The 19236-nt window shown below is 53.9% G+C and overlaps 2 protein-coding genes across 2 annotated transcripts in view; both read left to right on the forward strand.

Annotated features, from left to right (window-relative positions):
* LOC107184686 (laminin subunit alpha-3-like) overlaps window positions 1–7572 on the forward strand; it is a 24855-nt gene extending 17283 nt beyond the window's left edge. Inside the window, exons 11-15 of the mRNA XM_015570549.1 lie at window positions 720–927; window positions 2490–2634; window positions 3456–3596; window positions 5536–5697; window positions 7316–7572. Of these exons, the coding sequence (XP_015426035.1) occupies window positions 720–927; window positions 2490–2634; window positions 3456–3596; window positions 5536–5697; window positions 7316–7477 (818 nt within the window). The 3' untranslated portion in view covers window positions 7478–7572. The remainder of the gene's footprint in view (window positions 1–719; window positions 928–2489; window positions 2635–3455; window positions 3597–5535; window positions 5698–7315) is intronic.
* A 6402-nt stretch (window positions 7573–13974) lies between these two features.
* Window positions 13975–19236, forward strand: part of LOC102772050 (laminin subunit alpha-3) — a 54720-nt gene continuing 49458 nt past the window's right edge. The window contains exons 1-3 of the mRNA XM_006773852.2: window positions 13975–14277; window positions 16739–16852; window positions 18409–18518. Of these exons, the coding sequence (XP_006773915.1) occupies window positions 14107–14277; window positions 16739–16852; window positions 18409–18518 (395 nt within the window). The 5' untranslated portion in view covers window positions 13975–14106. The remainder of the gene's footprint in view (window positions 14278–16738; window positions 16853–18408; window positions 18519–19236) is intronic.

Here is a 19236-nt window from a genome sequence, read left to right on the forward strand (position 1 = left end):
AGAGAGTTGGGGCCCCCCCGCCTCACCCAGCAGCTTTCCTGGGCCCGGGCTCCATCGCCCTCCCACAGTTCCCAGACCAGGCGGGCTGTGTCCTGCCTCCCTGCCTTTGCACATGCAGTTCCCTCCCCCTCGAATGCCCTTCCTCGTCCTCCAGGTCCCAGCTTGGCTTTAACGCCACTGGAGAACCTTCCCTGAGTCCCTCGGGGCTCCCCCTGCATCCTGCACCCGCCCCAGTCACAGCTGTTTTCTGGGTGATGCTCTCACAGGGCTGTGAGGCCTTGGGGTGCTAGCTCTGCCTTTGTGCCCGAGCCCCTGGCACAGACAGGTGCTGAGTAAATCCAGAAGGAAGGGAAGGAGGGCGGGAGAGAAGGGAGCAAAGAAACCCCTTTCATGGGATTGGAGCGGACCTGGACCGTGAGCACCTGGCACAGGGCTGGGCATGGAGCAAAGCCCACTCCCTTCCGCCACCTCCACCTGGGCCTGGGCTCCAGCACCTTCGCCTCACCTGTGTCACCCGTGTCACACACCTGCCACCAGGAGCCTTCATCAGGGTCAGCCTCGGCCCAAGAAAGGGCCTTCACGTCAGCTCCCATCAACAGTGCCACCATGAAGAGAGCCTGGCATTTTCCGCCCTTGGAAGCTTCTAGAATCCTGGCCGTTGGTGCAGCCCTGCCAGGTCGGGCAGCATCTCACCTGCAGGTCTCTCTCTGTCCCTGCAGCGTGCAGCTGCGGCTGGCGCCCCTGCGAGGAGACAACGGGGCGATGCCTCTGCCCTCCGCGCACAGCCGGGTCCCAGTGCCAGGTCTGCGACGCCCACTCCTTTGGCTTCCACCCCTGGGTGGGCTGCCAGCCCTGCAACTGCTCCAGCGTGGGCACGGCAGGCATGGTGGGCACCCCTGAGTGCCACCCGGACCACGGGCAGTGCAGGTGAGCTGGGGCATGGACCCGCTGGTCTCCATGGAAGGGACGATGCGTCTGCCCACACCGGGTGTTACTCCTAATTCTCATGGGCCCGAGGGCTGCATGGGGTCCCCTCAGGGTGCAGTTCCCCGTCCAGATAGGTCACGTGTGGAGTCACTTGTCCCCCAGGTGACCCAGCAGGGCCTGGTGGGTGAGGACTGGTCGCCTGAGGCCACAAGCTGCCCGGCCTGTTCCCTCCACCATCCATCTTTTTATTTCTTTTTTTTGGTTAATCCTCGCCCCAAAGTATTGTTCCCGTTGATTTTTAGAGAGTAGGAGGGAGAGAGAGAAACACTGATGTGAGAGAGGCACATCGTTTGCTTGCCTTCCACTTGCGTTCCGACCAGGAATCGAACAACCCAGGTACGTGCCCTAGACTGGGAACCGAACCCGTGACCCTTTGGTCTGTGGGCCGACAGTGTAACCACTGAGCCACCGGCCAGGGCTCCAGCATATTCTTAGTGTCAAAATGCACGTGTAGAGTTAGCAACTTCTACATGTCCCTGTGGGGGGCGCCTCGCCACTTGTATTTAGGGCCGGGCTCCACCCTTCCCTGGGTTAGCTGGACGTTGTGAAGGACCGGGCAGGACTCGGGCTGGAATCCTCAGGCCGGTCCCTCCCTGGGGCAGCTGGATGGGTGAGCCACATGCACCCCCTGCTGTGTAACCACCGTCCAGCATCTCCAGCCTCTGGTCTGGGAGGCGGGACCCTGTCCTTCATGCCGTCGCTGCTCCGTCCGGCTGGTACGCTGTTCACCTGGAAGCCCGTGACTCCGGCTTCGAGGTTTCAATGCAGAGCCTGCTGGGCACCTGTCTGAGCCGGTGTGGGGGTCCTGTGTGTGTGTGTGGCAGGGGGGACAGGGAGGGGAGGGACATGCTGGAGAAGCTCCTGGGTGGGGCTGCCCCGGAGCAGCGAGAGGTCCTGGCACGACTGCTGAGACATGAATGGCAAATGTTGTTTCCATGATGAGAGGGAATCACTGATGGGCTGCCTCCTGCTGGCGATCAAGCCTGCAACCCGGGCACGTGCCCTGACGGGGAATGGAACTGGTTCATGCTCCTGGTTTGAGAAGGATAAAAACTATCCCTCTCCCTTCCTCTCTCCCTAAATGCAAAAATCAGGTCTTCAGTCAGCTCCTTCCTGAAGGACAGGGGTTGCTTGGTATGGGGCAGTGATCAGGTGTGGCCCAGGGCCTTCCTTAGGCTTGATCGCTGCCTGCTGCTCGCCCCCACAGGGGATGGAGCCTGCACCCAGGCCTGTGCCCTCCCCGGGAGTGGAACCGGTGGCCTCTTGGTCCCTGGATTGATGCTCAACGGCTGAGCCCACCTGCTGGACTCCTGTTCCTTTATTTTCCAATGAAGTGGAAACATGTACAACAGTTCCCTCTTCCTGTCCGCACCCTCGGGGCTCAGGCCCGGGCTCTGCTGCCTCCATTCTGCCTTGGCCGTCAGCACCGGGCCCCAGGCCGTGGACACACCTGGCCGTCTGTAGAGATGCCGACGGCTTCCGCTTCCTTTGCTTGGGTGCAGGTGCAGGCCCAGAATCTCAGGGTGGCGTTGTGACCGATGCGCTCCTGGGTTTCACCGCTTCCCCGAGTGCGTCCCCTGCCGCTGCAGCAGAGACGGGACGGAGCCCGGAGTCTGCAACCCGGAGACCGGGGCCTGCCTCTGCAAGGTGAGCCTGGGCCGTGCAGCCAGGACGTTGGCTGCCAATCACTGTGGAAGCTCTTCATATCCAGTCCATGCACAGGAATATATGGGGACGGGATGGACCCGTGGTTGTTGTGGAGGCTACAGACCTCCTTAAGAGTCCGGTGACAGGTGCAACCCTCTCCAGAAAATCACACGCATCTTTAAAAAAAAAAATAATTATATATATATAATTTATTTCAGAGAGGAAGGCACCCACACACTCTGCCTACAATCCAAGAGGCTAAGAGGTGCCCTAGGAGCCTGTTCCTGGCTGTGCCTGTCGGGCCCCAGGTGCCAGCTTCAGGGAGGCCTTGGTCCCATCTGACTGCGATTCCCTGCCTTCGAGACGCCAGCGGGAAGGACATGCCCTGTGCGTGTGGGGGACACACGTTTAAGACAGCAGTTCTCAGCCTTCCTGACGCGGCGGCCCTTTAATACGGTTCCTCATGGTGTGGTGACCCCAATGTCACTGTTACACATTGAACATAATAAAGCATAGTGATTATCCACAAAAACAGCATGTCATTATAGATGTGTTTTCCAATGGTCTTAGGCGACCCTGTGAAAGGGTCGTTCGACCCCCAAAGGGGTCACGACCCACAGGTTGAGAACCTCTGATCTAAAGGCTCACACAGCTGGTTCAAACAGTGAGGCCGTAAAGAAGCCTAACAATCACGCGCCGTCGTGTCACGCTCTGTTGGCACCCCCGTCCTGGCAGCCTGTGCTGTGTTCCGTTCGTGCGGGTAGGTTACGGCCGTCGGGACCCCACGGAGGGAATGACCTCTCCTTCCGTGTTTTCCGTAGGAGAATGTGGACGGTGCCGAGTGCGACGTGTGTCGAGAAGGCTCCTTCCACTTGGACCCGGCGAACCCCCAGGGCTGCACCAGCTGCTTTTGCTTTGGGATCAGCCGTCACTGCCACAGCACCCACAGACGGAGAGCGAAGGTGTGCGGGAGCGCGTGGGTCTGTTTCAGGGAGAACATCTGAGTGAGGGCGGACGGATGGGCGTGAAACATGGGGGCCATGGGAGTGTCTGGATAGTACTTTGTTGTTGTTTTAAATACGTATATTTTTATTGATTTCAGAGGAGGGGAGAGTGGGACAAAGAGAGAGACATCAGTGATGGGAGAGAATCTCTGGTCGGCTGCCTCCTGCACGCCCCACACCAGGGATGGAGCCCACAACCCAGGCCTGTGCCCTGACTGGGACTCTAACCATGACCTCCCAGTTCATAGGTCAACACTCAACCACTGACACTCGCCGGCCGGGCCGGGCTGTATTACTTTGTTAAAAGGCTGAGCCTGGCCCTGGCTGAGCCTCAGCCTCAGTGCTGTTCCCACAGATGCTCTCCTGCCCCATCCCATCCTGCAGGGTGTCAGGCCCCTGCTCCAGCGCCGGGTGCTCATGGGGCCACCCTCACCGCTCCCCACGCCATAGCCCACCCGTCACCCTCTGCCCTATTGTACGATTAGTTCTAAAATGTGTTTATTATCTGCCTCCCTCCCCCACGCGTGCCTGAGCTCCGATTTAGACCAGGCCCCAGCAGCATCTGGACACAGTGGATGCTCAGTGGGCACCGCTAAACACATGGCTTTGTGGTTCCTCCCCTGCTGCTTCTCATCAGCTCGTCTTCCTGTGTTACTTCTTTCTCAGGCCTTTCACCACATCTTCTGTTTGGCCCCTTTTTGTTATTGTGGATCCTCACCTGAGGATATTTAGGCAGAATGAAGGGAGGGGGAGAGACAGAGAGAGAAACAGCGATGTGAGAGAGATCCACTGATTGGTTGCCTCCCACATGCACCCCGTCTGGGCCGGGATGGAGCCTGCCACCCAGGTACGTGCCCTCCACCGGAATAAAGTCAGTGGTTGAGTGTTGACCTGTGAACTGGGAGTTCATAGGCCTTGACTTACGAGTTTAATTCGTTCCGTGATGGAGCTCGTAACTCAAATTACTCGTATGTCAAATCAAAAATGAACGAGTGAGACACGTGATGCTGGGCTGATGTTGTGGCGTTCACTGTGACGTTCGCTGCGCCAACTAGCGGTGGGGTATCTGAAGCTGGCTCGTAACCTGAATTTTAGCTCGCAACTCAAAGCAAAAAATCGGCCGAGAGATGGCTCGTATCTCAAAAAACTCCTTAGTCGGGACACTCGTAAGTCAAGGCCTCCCTGTAGATCCCAGAATCCTTCAGTCTGCAGGCAGGTGCTCCAACCACTGAGCCAAACCAGCTGGGGCTCTGTGGCCACTTTTTAAATTAACTCCATGCTAGTAAAACGTGTGTTGCCTTCATTATTCCATGAACCAGTAGCCTAATACTTGCTTTCTTTGTGCGAGTGTTGTATCCAACAAGTATTCAAAGAAAGGTTTCATTGCCTGCCTCCTAAAAGGAGTGCAGCCTTTAATTGGGAAAAAGTGAGTTTGTAAACCCACTCTGCAGTCTCCTCCCTCTGCCCCCGGGAACCCGGAGCCTGATTCCTAACCTCTGCCTTGCCAGCCCTTCGCTCCCTTCCTCTCCCCATTAACTCCTGGCGTCCTTTGTGAGCAGGGACAGAGTCAGTGACGAGGCCCCATAGAGCAGAGTGATGACAGCCCAGCACTGCGTTCCACTCCCCGTCTCACACGCAGGAGCTCACCGTAACAGGAGCCCACGGGACTAGTTGTTACTTATGCGCTTACCCAGGTGTCACTCGCACATTGATGGGCGTCAGGAGTCAGGATGTGTCTGGGCACAAGGATAACCCTGCACCCCCTGCTCTCTGCCCTCCGGGGACCCCAAGGCAGGGCCTGTGAGGCCAGGCAGCTGCTCGTCTCTGGCTCCTCTGCACAGCCCAGCTGCGGCGACAGGCCCCATCCCCCGTTCCCACCCTGGCTTTTGTGTTCCAGTTTGTGGACATGATGGGCTGGCGCCTGGAGACAGCGGACAGGGCCCAGATCCCCGTCTCCTTCAACCCCGGCAGCGGCAGTGTGGTCGCCGACCTCCAGGAGCTGCCCTCCACCGTGCTCAGCGCCACCTGGGTCGCACCTCCCTCCTACCTGGGGGACAAGGTAGGTGCCACCCTCCCTCCTACCTGGGGGACAAGGTAGGTGCCACCTGGGCCCCCCTCCCTCCTACCTGGGGACAAGGTAGGCGCCACCTGGGCCCCCCTCCTCCTACCTGGGGACAAGGTAGGCGCCACCTGGGCCCCCCTCCCTCTTACCTGGGGACAAGGTAGGCGCCACCTGGGCCCCCCTCCCTCTTACCTGGGGACAAGGTAGGCGCCACCTGGGCCCCCCTCCCTCCTACCTGGGGGACAAGGTAGGCGCCACCTGGGGTTTCTAGCTCTGCGTGTGGGGAATGTGGATGCTCCCCCGTAACCCGCTCCTGCCTCACGCACACGCCTCTTCACCTGCACAGGTGGGCCATGCACTGGTTATCTTCGCTGAGTAACAGGTTTCCTGCAACGCTGACTTTTTAAAAGATGATATATATTATACACACATACGTATATATAGGTGTGTGTGTATATATATTATATACATATATGTATATATAGGTGTGTGTATATATATTTTACACATATGTATATATAGGTGTGTGTGTACATATCATATACACATATGTATATATAGGTGTGTGTATATTATATACATATATGTATATATATAGGTGTGTGTATACATATCATATACACATGTATATATAGGTGTGTGTATATATTATATACACATATGTATATATAGGTGTGTATACATATTATATACACATATGTATATATAGGTGTGTATATATATTATATACACATGTATATATAGGTGTGTGTGTATACATATTATATACACATGTATATATAGGTGTGTATATATATATTATACACACATATGTATATATAGGTGTGTGTGTATATTATACACATATATGTACATATAGGTGTGTGTATATATATTATACACATATGTATATATAGGTGTGTGTGTATATATATTATATACACATATGTATATATAGGTGTGTGTATATATATTATTGATTTCAGAGAGGAAGGGAGAGGGAGAGAGAGAATCGATTGGCTGCCTCCTGCCCACCCCACACTGGGGAATCGAGCCCGTAACTGAGGCATGTGCCCTTGACTGGAATTGAACCCGGGACCCTTCAATCTGCAGACTGATGCTCTCTCCACTGAGCCACACCAGCTCAGGCAACACTGACTTTTAAAGCAGCAGACTGATGACCTAGCCTGGTTTCTGAGGCAGGAGTCCAGGAGCGGATGCTCGGGGTCTCTCCTGAGGGTGCGGTCGAGGTGTCAGCCAGGGCGTGGGCACCTGGGCTGAGGGTCCACCTCCAAGCTGTCCTGGTTGCCAGCAGGTCTCTGTTCCTGCAGGCTGTCGACAGGAAGCTCCACACGGAGCCATGCCAGCTGGGCTACGCTTTTTTTTTTTTTTTTTAACAGAAGGATTTTTTAAAAAGGATCTTTTACTGTGAAGCTCCATCACGCTATGCGGTTTAAGTGATCTAAAGTGGGCATCCTGTGGAACGTTAAATACCATCTTCAATCCGCTCGCTAGTGGCCCTGTTAACAGGCTGATTGTGTCTCTCTCCAGACCCTGGGCCCACGTACGTCTCACATGAGCGATGTTGCCGTGGTCTCTTCATGTTTGCCTGCTGACCACATCCCTCCCATTTCAGGTCTCCTCCTACGGTGGCTTCCTCACCTACCAAGTCAAGTCCTTCGGGCTCCCGGCCGACATGGCCCTTCTGGGGAAGCAGCCAGCTGTGCAGCTCACTGTGGGTACCAGCCCAACTCGAGGGACAGAGCGGGCGGCCGCCGTCGGCACTGATTCCCTTTAGGGCAGCTTGACGAGGGGCTGCGAATGTCTCGATGACGTCGTTTCCAATATTTGTAGAAACTAAATGAAGGGTAGACCATGCAGTGCCTGCCGGGACCTGAGGCCCAATGTGCTTAGTGGCTCATAACTTGATTCTCTTAAGTTCACTTTTATGTTTCCATCTTTCAGTTTCCTTTCCAAATGCTTTTGAGCCCTTCCTGCCGACAAGGCCACGTGGCTGGGCTCATAAAGGGCAGGCAGTGCCTGTCCTCAAATAGAGGGTCACCTCAACCTTTGCAGAGCACCTTGACACGAAGCACCAAAGGTGTGAGAGTGACGACTGAGGGAGGAGCAGCTGCCACTAAGACCACTGCCGAGCGGTGCGGTATCCCAGGCTCATTCTCTGTGCAGAGTCTCCGAGGCCAGGCTATCAGCACACCTATATGTTACGGCCAACGCGTTGATTGTGCAGTCGGTTAGATTCACAGAGAGGTGACGCTCAAAATGTCTCCCTGATTCCTCCCTGGAGCATGAACCGTTACTCAGCTGTGTCCGGGCTGCTGTGATGAAGAGCCGACTGGGCATGTTTCTCAGGTTGAGGTTTAAAATGATCTGTGATCGCAGATAATCTCTTCTTTCTGAAACACGGCTCGAAGGCATTCCTGTGTGTTGGGGTGAGGGTGCTGACAGTGGGCGCTGGCCTCCCCTGTACCCTGTGCTAGGGAGCGGGTGCAGAGCGGGTGGATAGGCTGAGTCCAGAGGGTGAGGAATGTAGGGCTGGGTCCCCCCAGTCCCCTAGGGGCCAGCCCCGAGGCTCCCTGCTCTGCAGGCTGCACTGCGGCCTGGCACCTTCCTGCCCACCCCACCCCCCAAAGCGCTTTCTTGCTACCACAGTCCAGTCTGTAGGCAGCAATAGAAATAGCACCTCATGTACTAACTGTGAGGCACAGCTTCAAATTTTCCCCCATCTTTTTAGCCATCTTTTGTCAAGAGAATTTGGGGGTTCCTGACTGTGAACCCACAGTGTATTGGGTAGTAGCATTTTGCGTCCTTGTCACTCATCCTTTGCCAGTCAGTTTATTTCCCAACAATTTTCTAGAATCAGGCACTTCATGCTATGCATGCAGATCCACATAAATTTGTTCTTAGCCTGTCCACAGCCTGAGGGCCCAGCCACAGCCTGAGGGCAGGCGTGCTTTTCTCTGAACAGGGTCAGCGCATGTCCGTCGTCCACGAGGAACCGAGTGACCCGCGACCAGACAGGCTGCATCACGGGCGGGTGCAGCTGGTGGAGGTGGGTGACCTCAGGAATGTGCCTCCCTGGCTCTCCAGGGCCCTCTGTTCACAGCTTAGCCCTTCCACACAGTCGTGCTTTTTAACTTACTTTGTGAGTTAAAAATATGAATTATACGAATCCTCCAAATATAAACATAATTTATATCTCTCAGTTTAAACGAGTTATAGAAACTATACAGAGTTTCATCCTCACAGGGTTCTGTTTGTGCCATTTTTATGGCACTGAGCACTGTCCGTCCTCTTTGTCTTATAAACCCCATGAGCCTCTAAGTGCTACGACGTATCCTCAGTGCTGGGACCTGTGAGTGTCCAACAAATGCTTGGGGCGAATTGACGGAAAAGCCACAAAGACGTCTAACATCAAAGAATAAGAAAATGTGGTTTATACGTGGGAGGTTGGGAGGAGAGGGCTGAGGAGAAACAGCCCAGACATTGAATTTACTATATAAATGGCTTTAAATCAACATTTTCAATATGTCAAAGAACTAGAGAACACGATGCCTAAAGAGCTAAAGGAGAATAGGAAAGCCCTGTCTTACCAATTCGTATGTTGAAGCCCTGACCCCAGGGCTGTGTTTGGAGTAAGGAAGTGAGTAAGGTTAGATGAGGTCATAAGGGTGGAGCCCTGACCTGGGAGGATGACATGTGCCCTCTAGTATGTCCTTATAAGAGGACACATCGGGGAGCTCACTCTCGCCCTGCCGTGTAGGACAGTGCGGAGTGGCCATCTGTAAGCCAGGAAGAGAGTTCCTAACTGGCTGGCACCTTGACCTGGGATTTCTACCCTCCAAACTGTGATGAAATACACCTTGTTTAAGCCGCCTCATCTAAGGTATTTTGTTATGGCGGCCAGAGCTGACTAAGACAAGGGCTCAGCAACAGGTTTGAGCAGGCAGAAGAGAGAATCACCCAACTTGAAGAAGTTAAGTTGAGATTATCTATCTGGGGAACAGGAAGAAAAGAAGGTGAGGCAAAACAAACAGAGTCTCAGAGATAGTCAGAAAAAATGTACCAACATGTGCACAATAGGAGTGCCAGAAAGGGGGGGCTAGGAATAAAGGCTGAAAACTCCCCAAATTTGATGAAAATCATTAATCTACACACCCAAGCTCAACAAACTCCAAGTGTGATAAATGCAAGCAATCCACATACAGAAGCATCATAGTAAAGTTGCTGAGAGACAGAGAATCTTGAAGGCAGCATGAGAGAAGCACTGTGTCACACACAAGGGGTCCGCAATAAAAGGACAGCGGACTGTTCACCGAAACCATGGGCCTTGGACAACAATGGGCTGAGACTTTCAAAGTGCGGAAGGTAACACACTGTCAACAAAGAATTATACATCCAGCAAAATGTACTTCAAAAATAATGGAAATGAAGACATTCTATTATAAACAAAACTGAGAAGATTCATCAGATAGCCAACCCTCCTTACAAGAAATACCACAGGGAATCCTTTAGACTGAAATGAAAGGACTCTGGACAGTAACTTAAATCCACATAAGAAACCCAATACAGGTAAAGGTAACTACAAAGGTAAATAGAAAAGGCAGTATAAACATATCTTTTATTTATAACTCCTTTTTTCTCTTATCTGCTTTAAATGACAGCTGCATCAAGCAATAATTTTACATCTGTGTTGGTGAGCCTACCATGTATAAAAATGTAAGTTATGTGACCGTAGCACAAAGGAGCAGGGGAGGGAATGAAGCAACTGGAAGCCACGTTTCTGTATCCTGTTGAAGTTAAGTTGGTATTTATATAAATGTCCAGCATCAGCAAGTCCACAGAGGCAGCATGTGGCTTAGCAGGTGCCTGGGCCTGGAGATGGGAATGGGCAGTAACTGCAGTAGCCAGGAGGCTGCTCTTGGAGGTGGGTGGACATGTCCTAACGTTACATTGTGCTTCTGTAAATTTACTACAAGTTTTATGTGTAAAGTGAGGGAATATTATTGTATATAAATTATACCTCAAACTGTTAAAACATATTATATAAGTATTATATTTATGTGTTAACTAGAGGCCGGTGCATGAATTTGTGCACTGGTGGGGTCCAGCCAGCCCGCTCCGATCGGGGTAGGGGGGTGCTGATCAGGGCCGGGGCCAGCTTGGGGAAGGGGCCGCAGGCGGTTGGCTGGCCGGCTCCTGGTCAAGGGGACAATTTGCATATTAGCTTTTTATTATATAGGATAACAGTTACCATTTATTCATGTTTACTATACACTGTTCTGATACTTTATGTGCATCACATCACTAATCCGCTTTCATCCTCACGATGCTGCTGAGGGATTAGGTGTTGTTACTCTGCCCATTAGAGACGTGGAAACTCTTCAAAGGAACCAACAGACTCCAGAGGTTAAAAGTACAGGCTTTTGTGCACAGGATGCCCAACATCACTAAGTCATGAGAGATGCATATCAAAGCCAGGAGACACCCCTCACACCTACTAGGAAGGCTACAAGAAATGTTTTTAATTAAAAACAAAACAAAAGAACAAGAGTGAGCAAGGATATGGAGAAATTGTACGCCGTTGGTGGAACTGCATTGCTGTGGAAAACAACTGAGGCTCCTTAGAAATTTAAAGAATAGAATTTCCGCATCATTCAGCAATCCCATTTCTGGATATATATCCACAAGAATTGGAAACAAAATTTTGAAGGCATATTTGCACACGTGTGTCCATCACAGCACTATCCCAGTGGCCCAGAGGCGAAAACAATGGATAAGAAAAAGTGGTGCATACGTAGAAATGTGATCCCACCTCAGAAGGCAGGAAGCCCTGCCACAGGCTAGAACGTGAATGGGACTGGGGGTATCGTGCAAAGTGAGATAAGCCAGTCACAAAAACAACTGCATGATTTCCTGTAGAGAGGTATTTAAACTCGCAGATTCATAGAGACAGAAAGTGCAATGGTGGTCGCTAGGGGCAGGGTTGGGGCTGGGGGTAGATGGAAGTGATTTCTTAGTAGGCGTAGAGGTTCAGTCCTGCAAGATGACAGAGTTCTAGGCACCTGTCCTACAACAATGCACGTAGAGTAATAGTATTGTAGCGTACAGTTAAATACAGCTAACGTTTGTGCACCATAAGCGTCTATAGATGCGGGCGGCCGACCTTTTTAATTAAATTCAAAATATCGTGGCAGTTAACTGGTTAAGGTGATAATTTTTATATTGTATCTTTTTCATCATAGAAAATGAATGTGTGTGCGCAAGAGAAGGTTGTGTTCTCTGTCCCAGTTACTCACATGGAAATATCTGGGCTGCATCCCTCGGTTTCCATGCCATCTTTCTTGGTGCTTGCACAAACAAAGGTGTATTTTATTTATTATTTTTTAAAAATATATTTTTATTGATTTCAGAGAGGAAGGGAGAGAGAGAAACATCAATGATGAGAGAGAACCATGGACCGGCTGCCTCCTGCACACCCCCCACTGAGGATAGAGCCCACAGCCCAGGCATGTGCCCTGACAGGGAATTGAACCGTGACCACCTGATTCATAGGTCGACGCTTAACCGCGGAGCCACGCCAGCTGGGCCACAAGTACATTTTAAAAGAAGCCTAACTCTGGAAACTTCAGTTTCACTGCATTGTTCCTGATTTCCTGCCTTCGTTTCCCCTTCGACGCAGTGCTCCCTCCTCCTGGGAGGGGCAGGACATCTGACGCCTGAGTGTCTGTCCACCGCCGGGCCCTTCCTATCCGACTGCATCTTGTTTTCTGTTGTGTCGTTGACTGTCTGGGTGTCTGCCTCCCTGAGGTGAGCCTGCCTCTCTGTTTCCCTGCAGGGAAGCTTCAGGCACGCGGGGAGCGGAGCCCCGGTGACGCGGGAGGAGCTGATGGTGGTGCTGTCGGGGCTGGAGGATATGCGCCTTCGCGGCCTGTACTTCAGCGAGACGCAGAGGCTCAGCCTGAGCGGGGTGGGGCTGGAGGAGGCCTCGGACACGGGTAGCGGCCGCCGCGCACACACGGTAGAGATGTGTGCCTGCCCCCCTGACTACACGGGCGACTCATGCCAGGTAGGAAATTCTCCTGTCCGTGCAAGCGCCCCGGGCACTCCTGGCCGCTGTCCAGCACCAGCGGGTCTGGGCCGCCCGCTCCACGCACCGGTCTCGGCGGGGCTGTGGCTCCTGTCTTGCCTGGATCCCTCCCACCCCCCAGGTATTAAGTGGAAAGAAATCCCAGCGTCTCAGAACCCACGGGAGAGCTGAGGAGCCCGTGGATCTGGGGGTCACATCAGAGCTTCCCAGAGGCTGGCAGGAGCCCCGGGCGCATCCCAGTATCCGTGCTGCTGCTTCCCTGGTACCGACCTGGGTTCATGCTTCTCTCTAACCCAGGCTCCCTCCATCACCACCCTGCAGAGTTAAGTCCAAGTACATCCCAATCCTTCGTGGGGACATCAAAGTCCCCTTTTCCCACTCGCAGCAGGTCCTCGCTTGAGGCCCAGTCGACTGGACTTGTCCTCAAGGGATTAAAACGTGCCCTCAGCCCGGCTGGTGTGGCTCAGTGGTTGAGCATCAACCTATGAACCAGGAGGTCACGGTCCAATTCCCAGTCAGGGCACAGGCCCGGGTTGTGGGTGCCATCCCCAGTGGGGGGCATGCAGGAGGCAGCTGGTCAATGCTCTCTCATCATTGATGTTTCTGTCTCTTTCCTCCCTTCCTCTCTGCAATCAAAAAAATACATTTTTTTTTAAAATGCCCTCTAAAATGAAGCAACTACACACCTCAGGCTGTCAGTCTGCTCTCTTCCTAAGCGAGAGGAGAAATCACAATGTTGGTACAGTTATCGGGAAATAATGGTCCTGTGCGTCCCGTGGACACCCTTCATTTCTCAGCCCTCGAGGGCGGGACACCCCACGGGGACCGGCACCTAGGAGTCCTTGTTGTTTTTTAATCTAAAGCGTATTATCTGCATGTTTTGGGGCTCCTGTCTCCTGCCATGTAGCCACAGGGCCCCCCTCCCCACATCCCCCTACTCCTCTCCAGCGGCTGACTGAAGTGCGTAGCTCCAGGGAAGGAGTGGAGCCTGGATTAGGGCCTCCCGCCCTCCCGTCGGGCGTGGCCCCCGTGACTCAGCCCATGATTTACAGCTGCTCTGGCTGGGCCGCCCGCCCGTCTGAGGCCAGGGGGGTGGAAGGTGGTGCCCGCCCCGCCTGGCAGGGATTACAGAGCGGCTGCTCTGCGGATCAGCTCACGGTGCTCTCCCCAGGCTGACTCATGGGTGCAGGTACAGGTGGGGCCTCCCGCCGCAGACAGCCCGCCTCACCTGAGTCAGGCGGCCTGGCCCCGGCAGGAAGGGCTGGTATAAGAGGCAGGGCAGAGGCTGGTGTGCAGCCAGCGGACGCCCAGGGACCAGGATGCCCCCGGCAGTGAGGTGGTCGGCCCGGAGCGTGGGGTGGCTGTGGATCTTTGGGGCGGCCCTGGGGCAGTGTCTGGGGTACGGTGCCCAGCAGCAAAGGGTGGCGTTTCTTCAGCCTCCTGGTCAAAGCAGCCAGCAAGCAGGCTTTGTGGAGCTCACACCCAGCCAGGTAATGTCCCTTTACATTTGGCGTGGGGCTGGGGAGGGGTCCCAGCTTTGTGGTGTCTTAACTTCCTGAGGGTATGAGTGGGTAAAGGGGGTCTGAGGCGGGGCCGGCGGCCTCCCCTCCCCTGGACTGGTGTGTTTACTGCAGGGCCCGGCAGGCTAGCCACACACCCTACAAACACCAGCTCCCCTGGAAGTGCCAGGCAGCTGAGGGTTTGAACACTTGTGGGAGGCTATAAGCTGTGAAATGAGCCCTTTTGAGAGTAACCTGAGCCTCAAGACAAAAGAGCCCGGAGCCCATCGGCTTTCCAGTTCTGCTTGGAAGAAAATGACCCGCGAAGGCAGCCATCGGGGCCAGCGAAGTCCCTGTTTTAAGATGCTGGTACAACACGGACCAGGCGGCTCAGTGAGGGCTTGAGCTCACACATTCGGTTCTCTCTCCACGTCCTGGGCATTGCACGGAGCCTCATAGCCGTGGGAGCCTCAGCTGTCCTCGGGAAAGTTACCCTGAAAATGATCATTTAAGAAACGATGAGCTGCAGGCCCCTTTCCTGAAGGCACATCTCAGGACACACTGTCACTGAGGGAACGTCTTTCATGCAGTCGGAATCGAGCTGAGCTCTACGTAAACGGGGGTTTGTGTGCTCTACGGAGGGGAAATGATCACATTTCAGGAACTGACAGATGGCTTATCTGAGAGCTGAGGGACCATAACTCGGGCAGAGGACTCCTTCCGATTCGCATGAGAGCAGATCAGGGTGGATGACTTACCTCTAACCAGGGTCGCCTGCCCTCCCCCCACAGAACGTCCAATTGAGGCTTTTACTTGGTGATGTTGTTGCAAACGAACCTGCTGCACCTCTTTATTGGACAACTTGTTCCTTAGCCAATGTGATTACTGTGTGTGAGGGGTGACAGGTGGTGATAACCACCGGTCCTCGCCCCCGATGAGCCGTGATGACTGGCTTGCAGAGGCGACCAGACCCTGGTCGGCTGAATTTCGTTCGAAGGAATCTCGGTGGTGCTTTTGGCTGAAGAGCATTCCTTTCATACTTTGATTCTTCGGGCAAGCCCGTTCATAGCGCAGCTGAAGGAATCTCGTTTCCTGCAGCGGCTCCTTGGCTAAGCTGGGTTCCTGGCAGCTGGAGGGGAAAGTACATTGGAAGCTGTGGTCTCGCTCTGTGCACAGTGTGGCTTCGTGGGTCACTGTGGAAGAAGCTCCCGGCAGCCACGGGCATGTTCCAGACGGGCAGTGCAGGAGGCTCTCCCGCCGGCCGGTCCCCAGTCCCACCGCCCCCACTGACCGGGAGAGAGCTTGTGGCCACGGACGGGTCAGGGTGGCCAGTTCACGTCCAGGTGTCCCTGGGCGGTAGTTTCAGAGTCTGAAGACATAGGGGCTGTTGAGAGGGGATTGGACAAAAGATCTTTCTTTATCTTGAAAGATTACATTTCCTGGTGCTTTGAGGAGAGGGCGCCTGGGAGGCCGGGAGGGGAGCGAGGGGCGGCGTTGGCGTTAGCCAGGCACTGGTTCTCTCTGCGAAGGAACGGAAGTGCCTGGAATTCGGCTTAAAGGCAGAAATCTAAATCATGTTTAGGGGCTGGTGTAGGAGTAGTTGCTTCTCTTATCGGGGGCGTCCTTAACTAGACGCCCTTTAACTACCTCTTTAAAGTAGACGACTTCACTAAAAAGGGTCATTCTTTTCACCTGTGTGCAGAGTGCCGGCTGTGTGCCCTGGGAGACAGTGCACGGGGGACAGAGTGGTCAGCGCTGTGGAGCGAGAGCAGGGAGGGGCTGCCTGAGCTGGCTTTGCACACAGTCAGCCCCGCTATCCCTGCCAGTTCTGTGGGAACCGGGCACGCTCCCCGCTGCTCCCCCTGCTGTCTGTAGCTCATGAGGAGCAGGGTCTCGATCCCACAGTCCTGCCCCGGTTATGTGGGTCCCAGTGAAGACCCCTCCTGCCCTCCTCCCACACGGCCTCACCCACCTGCCCAAATCCGTACCTGGAGAGGGAATGGCTACCAAAGAACTTGAACTTGAAGGGATTTGCTTAGAATCCTCCCCACGAAGGACTGAGGGCCTCATCCCCTTTGCACCTTCACCTCCGCCCCCATCCCCTCACCCTGAAACAGCTGTCGTGAGAAGGAAAGGAAGCAGGTCCACACCCACCCTCCAAACTTCCCTTCTCGGGATTCCCGCCTCCCCCCCCCAATCAAGGTTCAATTACAACAAGAGGGCTCACATAACCCACACAGGGACATTCCTGGAGCACCCAGCCAGGGCCCGGGAACAAAACAGAGCCCAACAGACAAAGAAGAAAGCAGGTGGACAGGCAGGTGTTTGAGTGAAATACACACACAGACCAAGGGGAGAAGATTTAAGAAGCGAGGCTTGTCCGTTAGAATGGTCACGTGCTTTGGATAATAATTTTCCCCCGTTTTGACCGAACACTTTGTTTGAAAAATAGCGCTGCAGCCCTGGATACTATCGGGACAACAGAGGCTTGTATACCGGGCGGTGTGTGCCCTGCAATTGCAACGGACACTCATATCGATGCCAGGACGGCTCTGGAACATGCATCGTGAGTACATGGACGCTGTGACGCTGCCAGCAGGCGATCTGTGTTGCCCTTCCCCCACCCCCACCCCGCCCACCGGGCCAGGGACACCCACTGTCACATCCTAACCCCAGGCAGCGGGGCTGTGCACGTGCAGGAGGCCCGAGAGACGAGTCCGAAGGACCTCACGCCTCACCCTCCTCCACGTTAACACCTTTGCTTCTAAACCTCTGCTTCATTAAGTGATTTTTTAAATATAGTTTTATTGCTTTCAGAGAGAGGAAGGGAGAGGGAGAGAGGGATACAAGAGATCAACCTAAGAATGTGTGTGTGCATGTGTGCATAACTCACAGCACGGGCAGTGGGTGGTGAGGGCCTGAGGCAGGGGCAGGCTAGAAGGGAGACAATGAGAGAAAAGAGGAATAAAGACTTAAAAAGAAAAAGAAACATCCATGATGAGAGAGAATCACTGATAGGCTTCCCCCTGCACGTCCCACACTGGGGATCAAGCCTGCAACCCAGGCACGTGCCCTGACCTGGAATCGAACCGTGACCTCCTGGTTCATAGGTTGATGCTCAACCTCTGAGCCACACCACCCGGGCCATTAAATGATATGAATGGGAGGGTCCTGGACTTAACTCTTGCGAGGACCTAATAAATCAGAGTCTTCCCCTGGGCTCCTGTTTTGTTGGGGCGGCAGGAGGCTGTGGAGGGCGTGGCCGGCAGAGGAGAGCAGCTCAGGAGGAGGCCGGGAAGAAGGAGCTGTAAGAAGGGGGCGATGTGCACACAGTCGAGCACAAGCCCTCCAGGTCTGAGGCGAGTGGGAGCAGGAGACACAGGCGAGCCGTCCTGCCATCCGTGGCTCATCCACCGGAAAACAGTCTTCTGGAATATTGTGAAAAGTTCTCCTATAGACAATAGATTCTCAGGGACCTTTTCCTGTAGTTTTTTTAATATCTATTTTTATTGATTTCAGAGAGGAAGGGAGAGGGAGAGAGAGAAACATCAGTGATGAGAGAGAATCATTGATGGGCTGCCTCCTGCACACCCCACACTGGGGATCAAGCCTGCAACCCAGGCATGTGCCCTGACGGGAATCGAACCCTGACCTCCTGGTTCACAGGTCAGAATGCGCAACCACGGAGCCACGCCGGCTGGGCAGCTCTATTATATTTCTAGAAACGCTCCCAGCAAGCTTGGAAAGTGGGTATTATCCTAGCTGCACATTTTAAGAAAATTGGAGCTGTATATAAATCACACAGCAATAAAGTTGATGTATGGAAAGCGCTGAGGCTCAGGGAGGGACGGAACTTAGTCAAGACCCACAGCTATGCAGTGGACCTGAACCAGCTGGTCACCCCACCGCATCCCCAGCACCAAACCCCAAGTAGGGGGCGGAAGGGCCGCACACCCTCTCCAGCACCAGCAGTGGCGGGACAGACGGGACGCTGCGGTTAGCACAGTGCCACACCCTGCAGAGAACGAGGACAGGGTGACGATCTGCGCGACGAGGGTGGCAGCGGTCTCCACAGTCCCCGTGTGATCGGCTGCGGCTAACGGTGCGTCTGTCTGTCCCCAGAACTGCCAGCACCACACAGCCGGGGAGCACTGCGAGCGCTGCCAGGACGGTTACTACGGCAACGCCATCCAGGGCTCCTGCAGCGCCTGCCCGTGCCCGCACACCAACAGGTACCGGGGACAGGCAATGGCTGGGTGGCTGGGACTGGGGGGGGGGGACATGGTGCTGCTTTGGGGGGGATGAAAGGTTCTGCAGCTGAGTGTGGTGATGGCGGCACAATCCCGTGGCGACACTAACAGCCGTTAATGGTACAGTTACCTGGGCCACCTGCGTGCTCTGTGAGTCCCTCACTAAAGCAGTCGCATAAAAAAGAACAAACAAAACGTGCAAAACAGAAAACAAAACAAAGTCTTTGCGAGCGTGCACTTCAGGGTTTTCCCTTTTCCTCTCCTTTCGCTGTTTGTTCTGTGGCTGAGCACTATTTATTTATTTATTTATTTACCAGAGGCCCAGTGCGCGACATTCGTGCACTGAGGGGAGGGGGGTCCCCTCAGCCGGCCTGCGTCCTTCCGCAGCCCAGGAGCCCTCGGGGGATGTCCAACTGACATGGAGGCAGGAGAGGCTCCCATCATCACCACTGCACTCACCAGCCATGAGCCAGCTTCTGGCTGAGCGTCTGCCCCTGGTGGTCAGTGCACATCATAGCGACTGGTCGTTCCACTGTTTGGTCTATTTGCATACTTAGGCTTTTATTATATAGGATATTTAAGCAACAACCCACTATATAAGTACTATATCTTCAAAGTTACATTACTTACTATTATGTCAATTTAGTTCTTGCATTTCTCCAATGTCATCGTATTTTTATTCATTTGACTGTTGAAAATT

Source organism: Myotis davidii, unplaced genomic scaffold (assembly GCF_000327345.1).
Source record: "Myotis davidii unplaced genomic scaffold, ASM32734v1 scaffold1467, whole genome shotgun sequence".
Classification (NCBI taxonomy): domain Eukaryota; kingdom Metazoa; phylum Chordata; class Mammalia; order Chiroptera; family Vespertilionidae; genus Myotis; species Myotis davidii.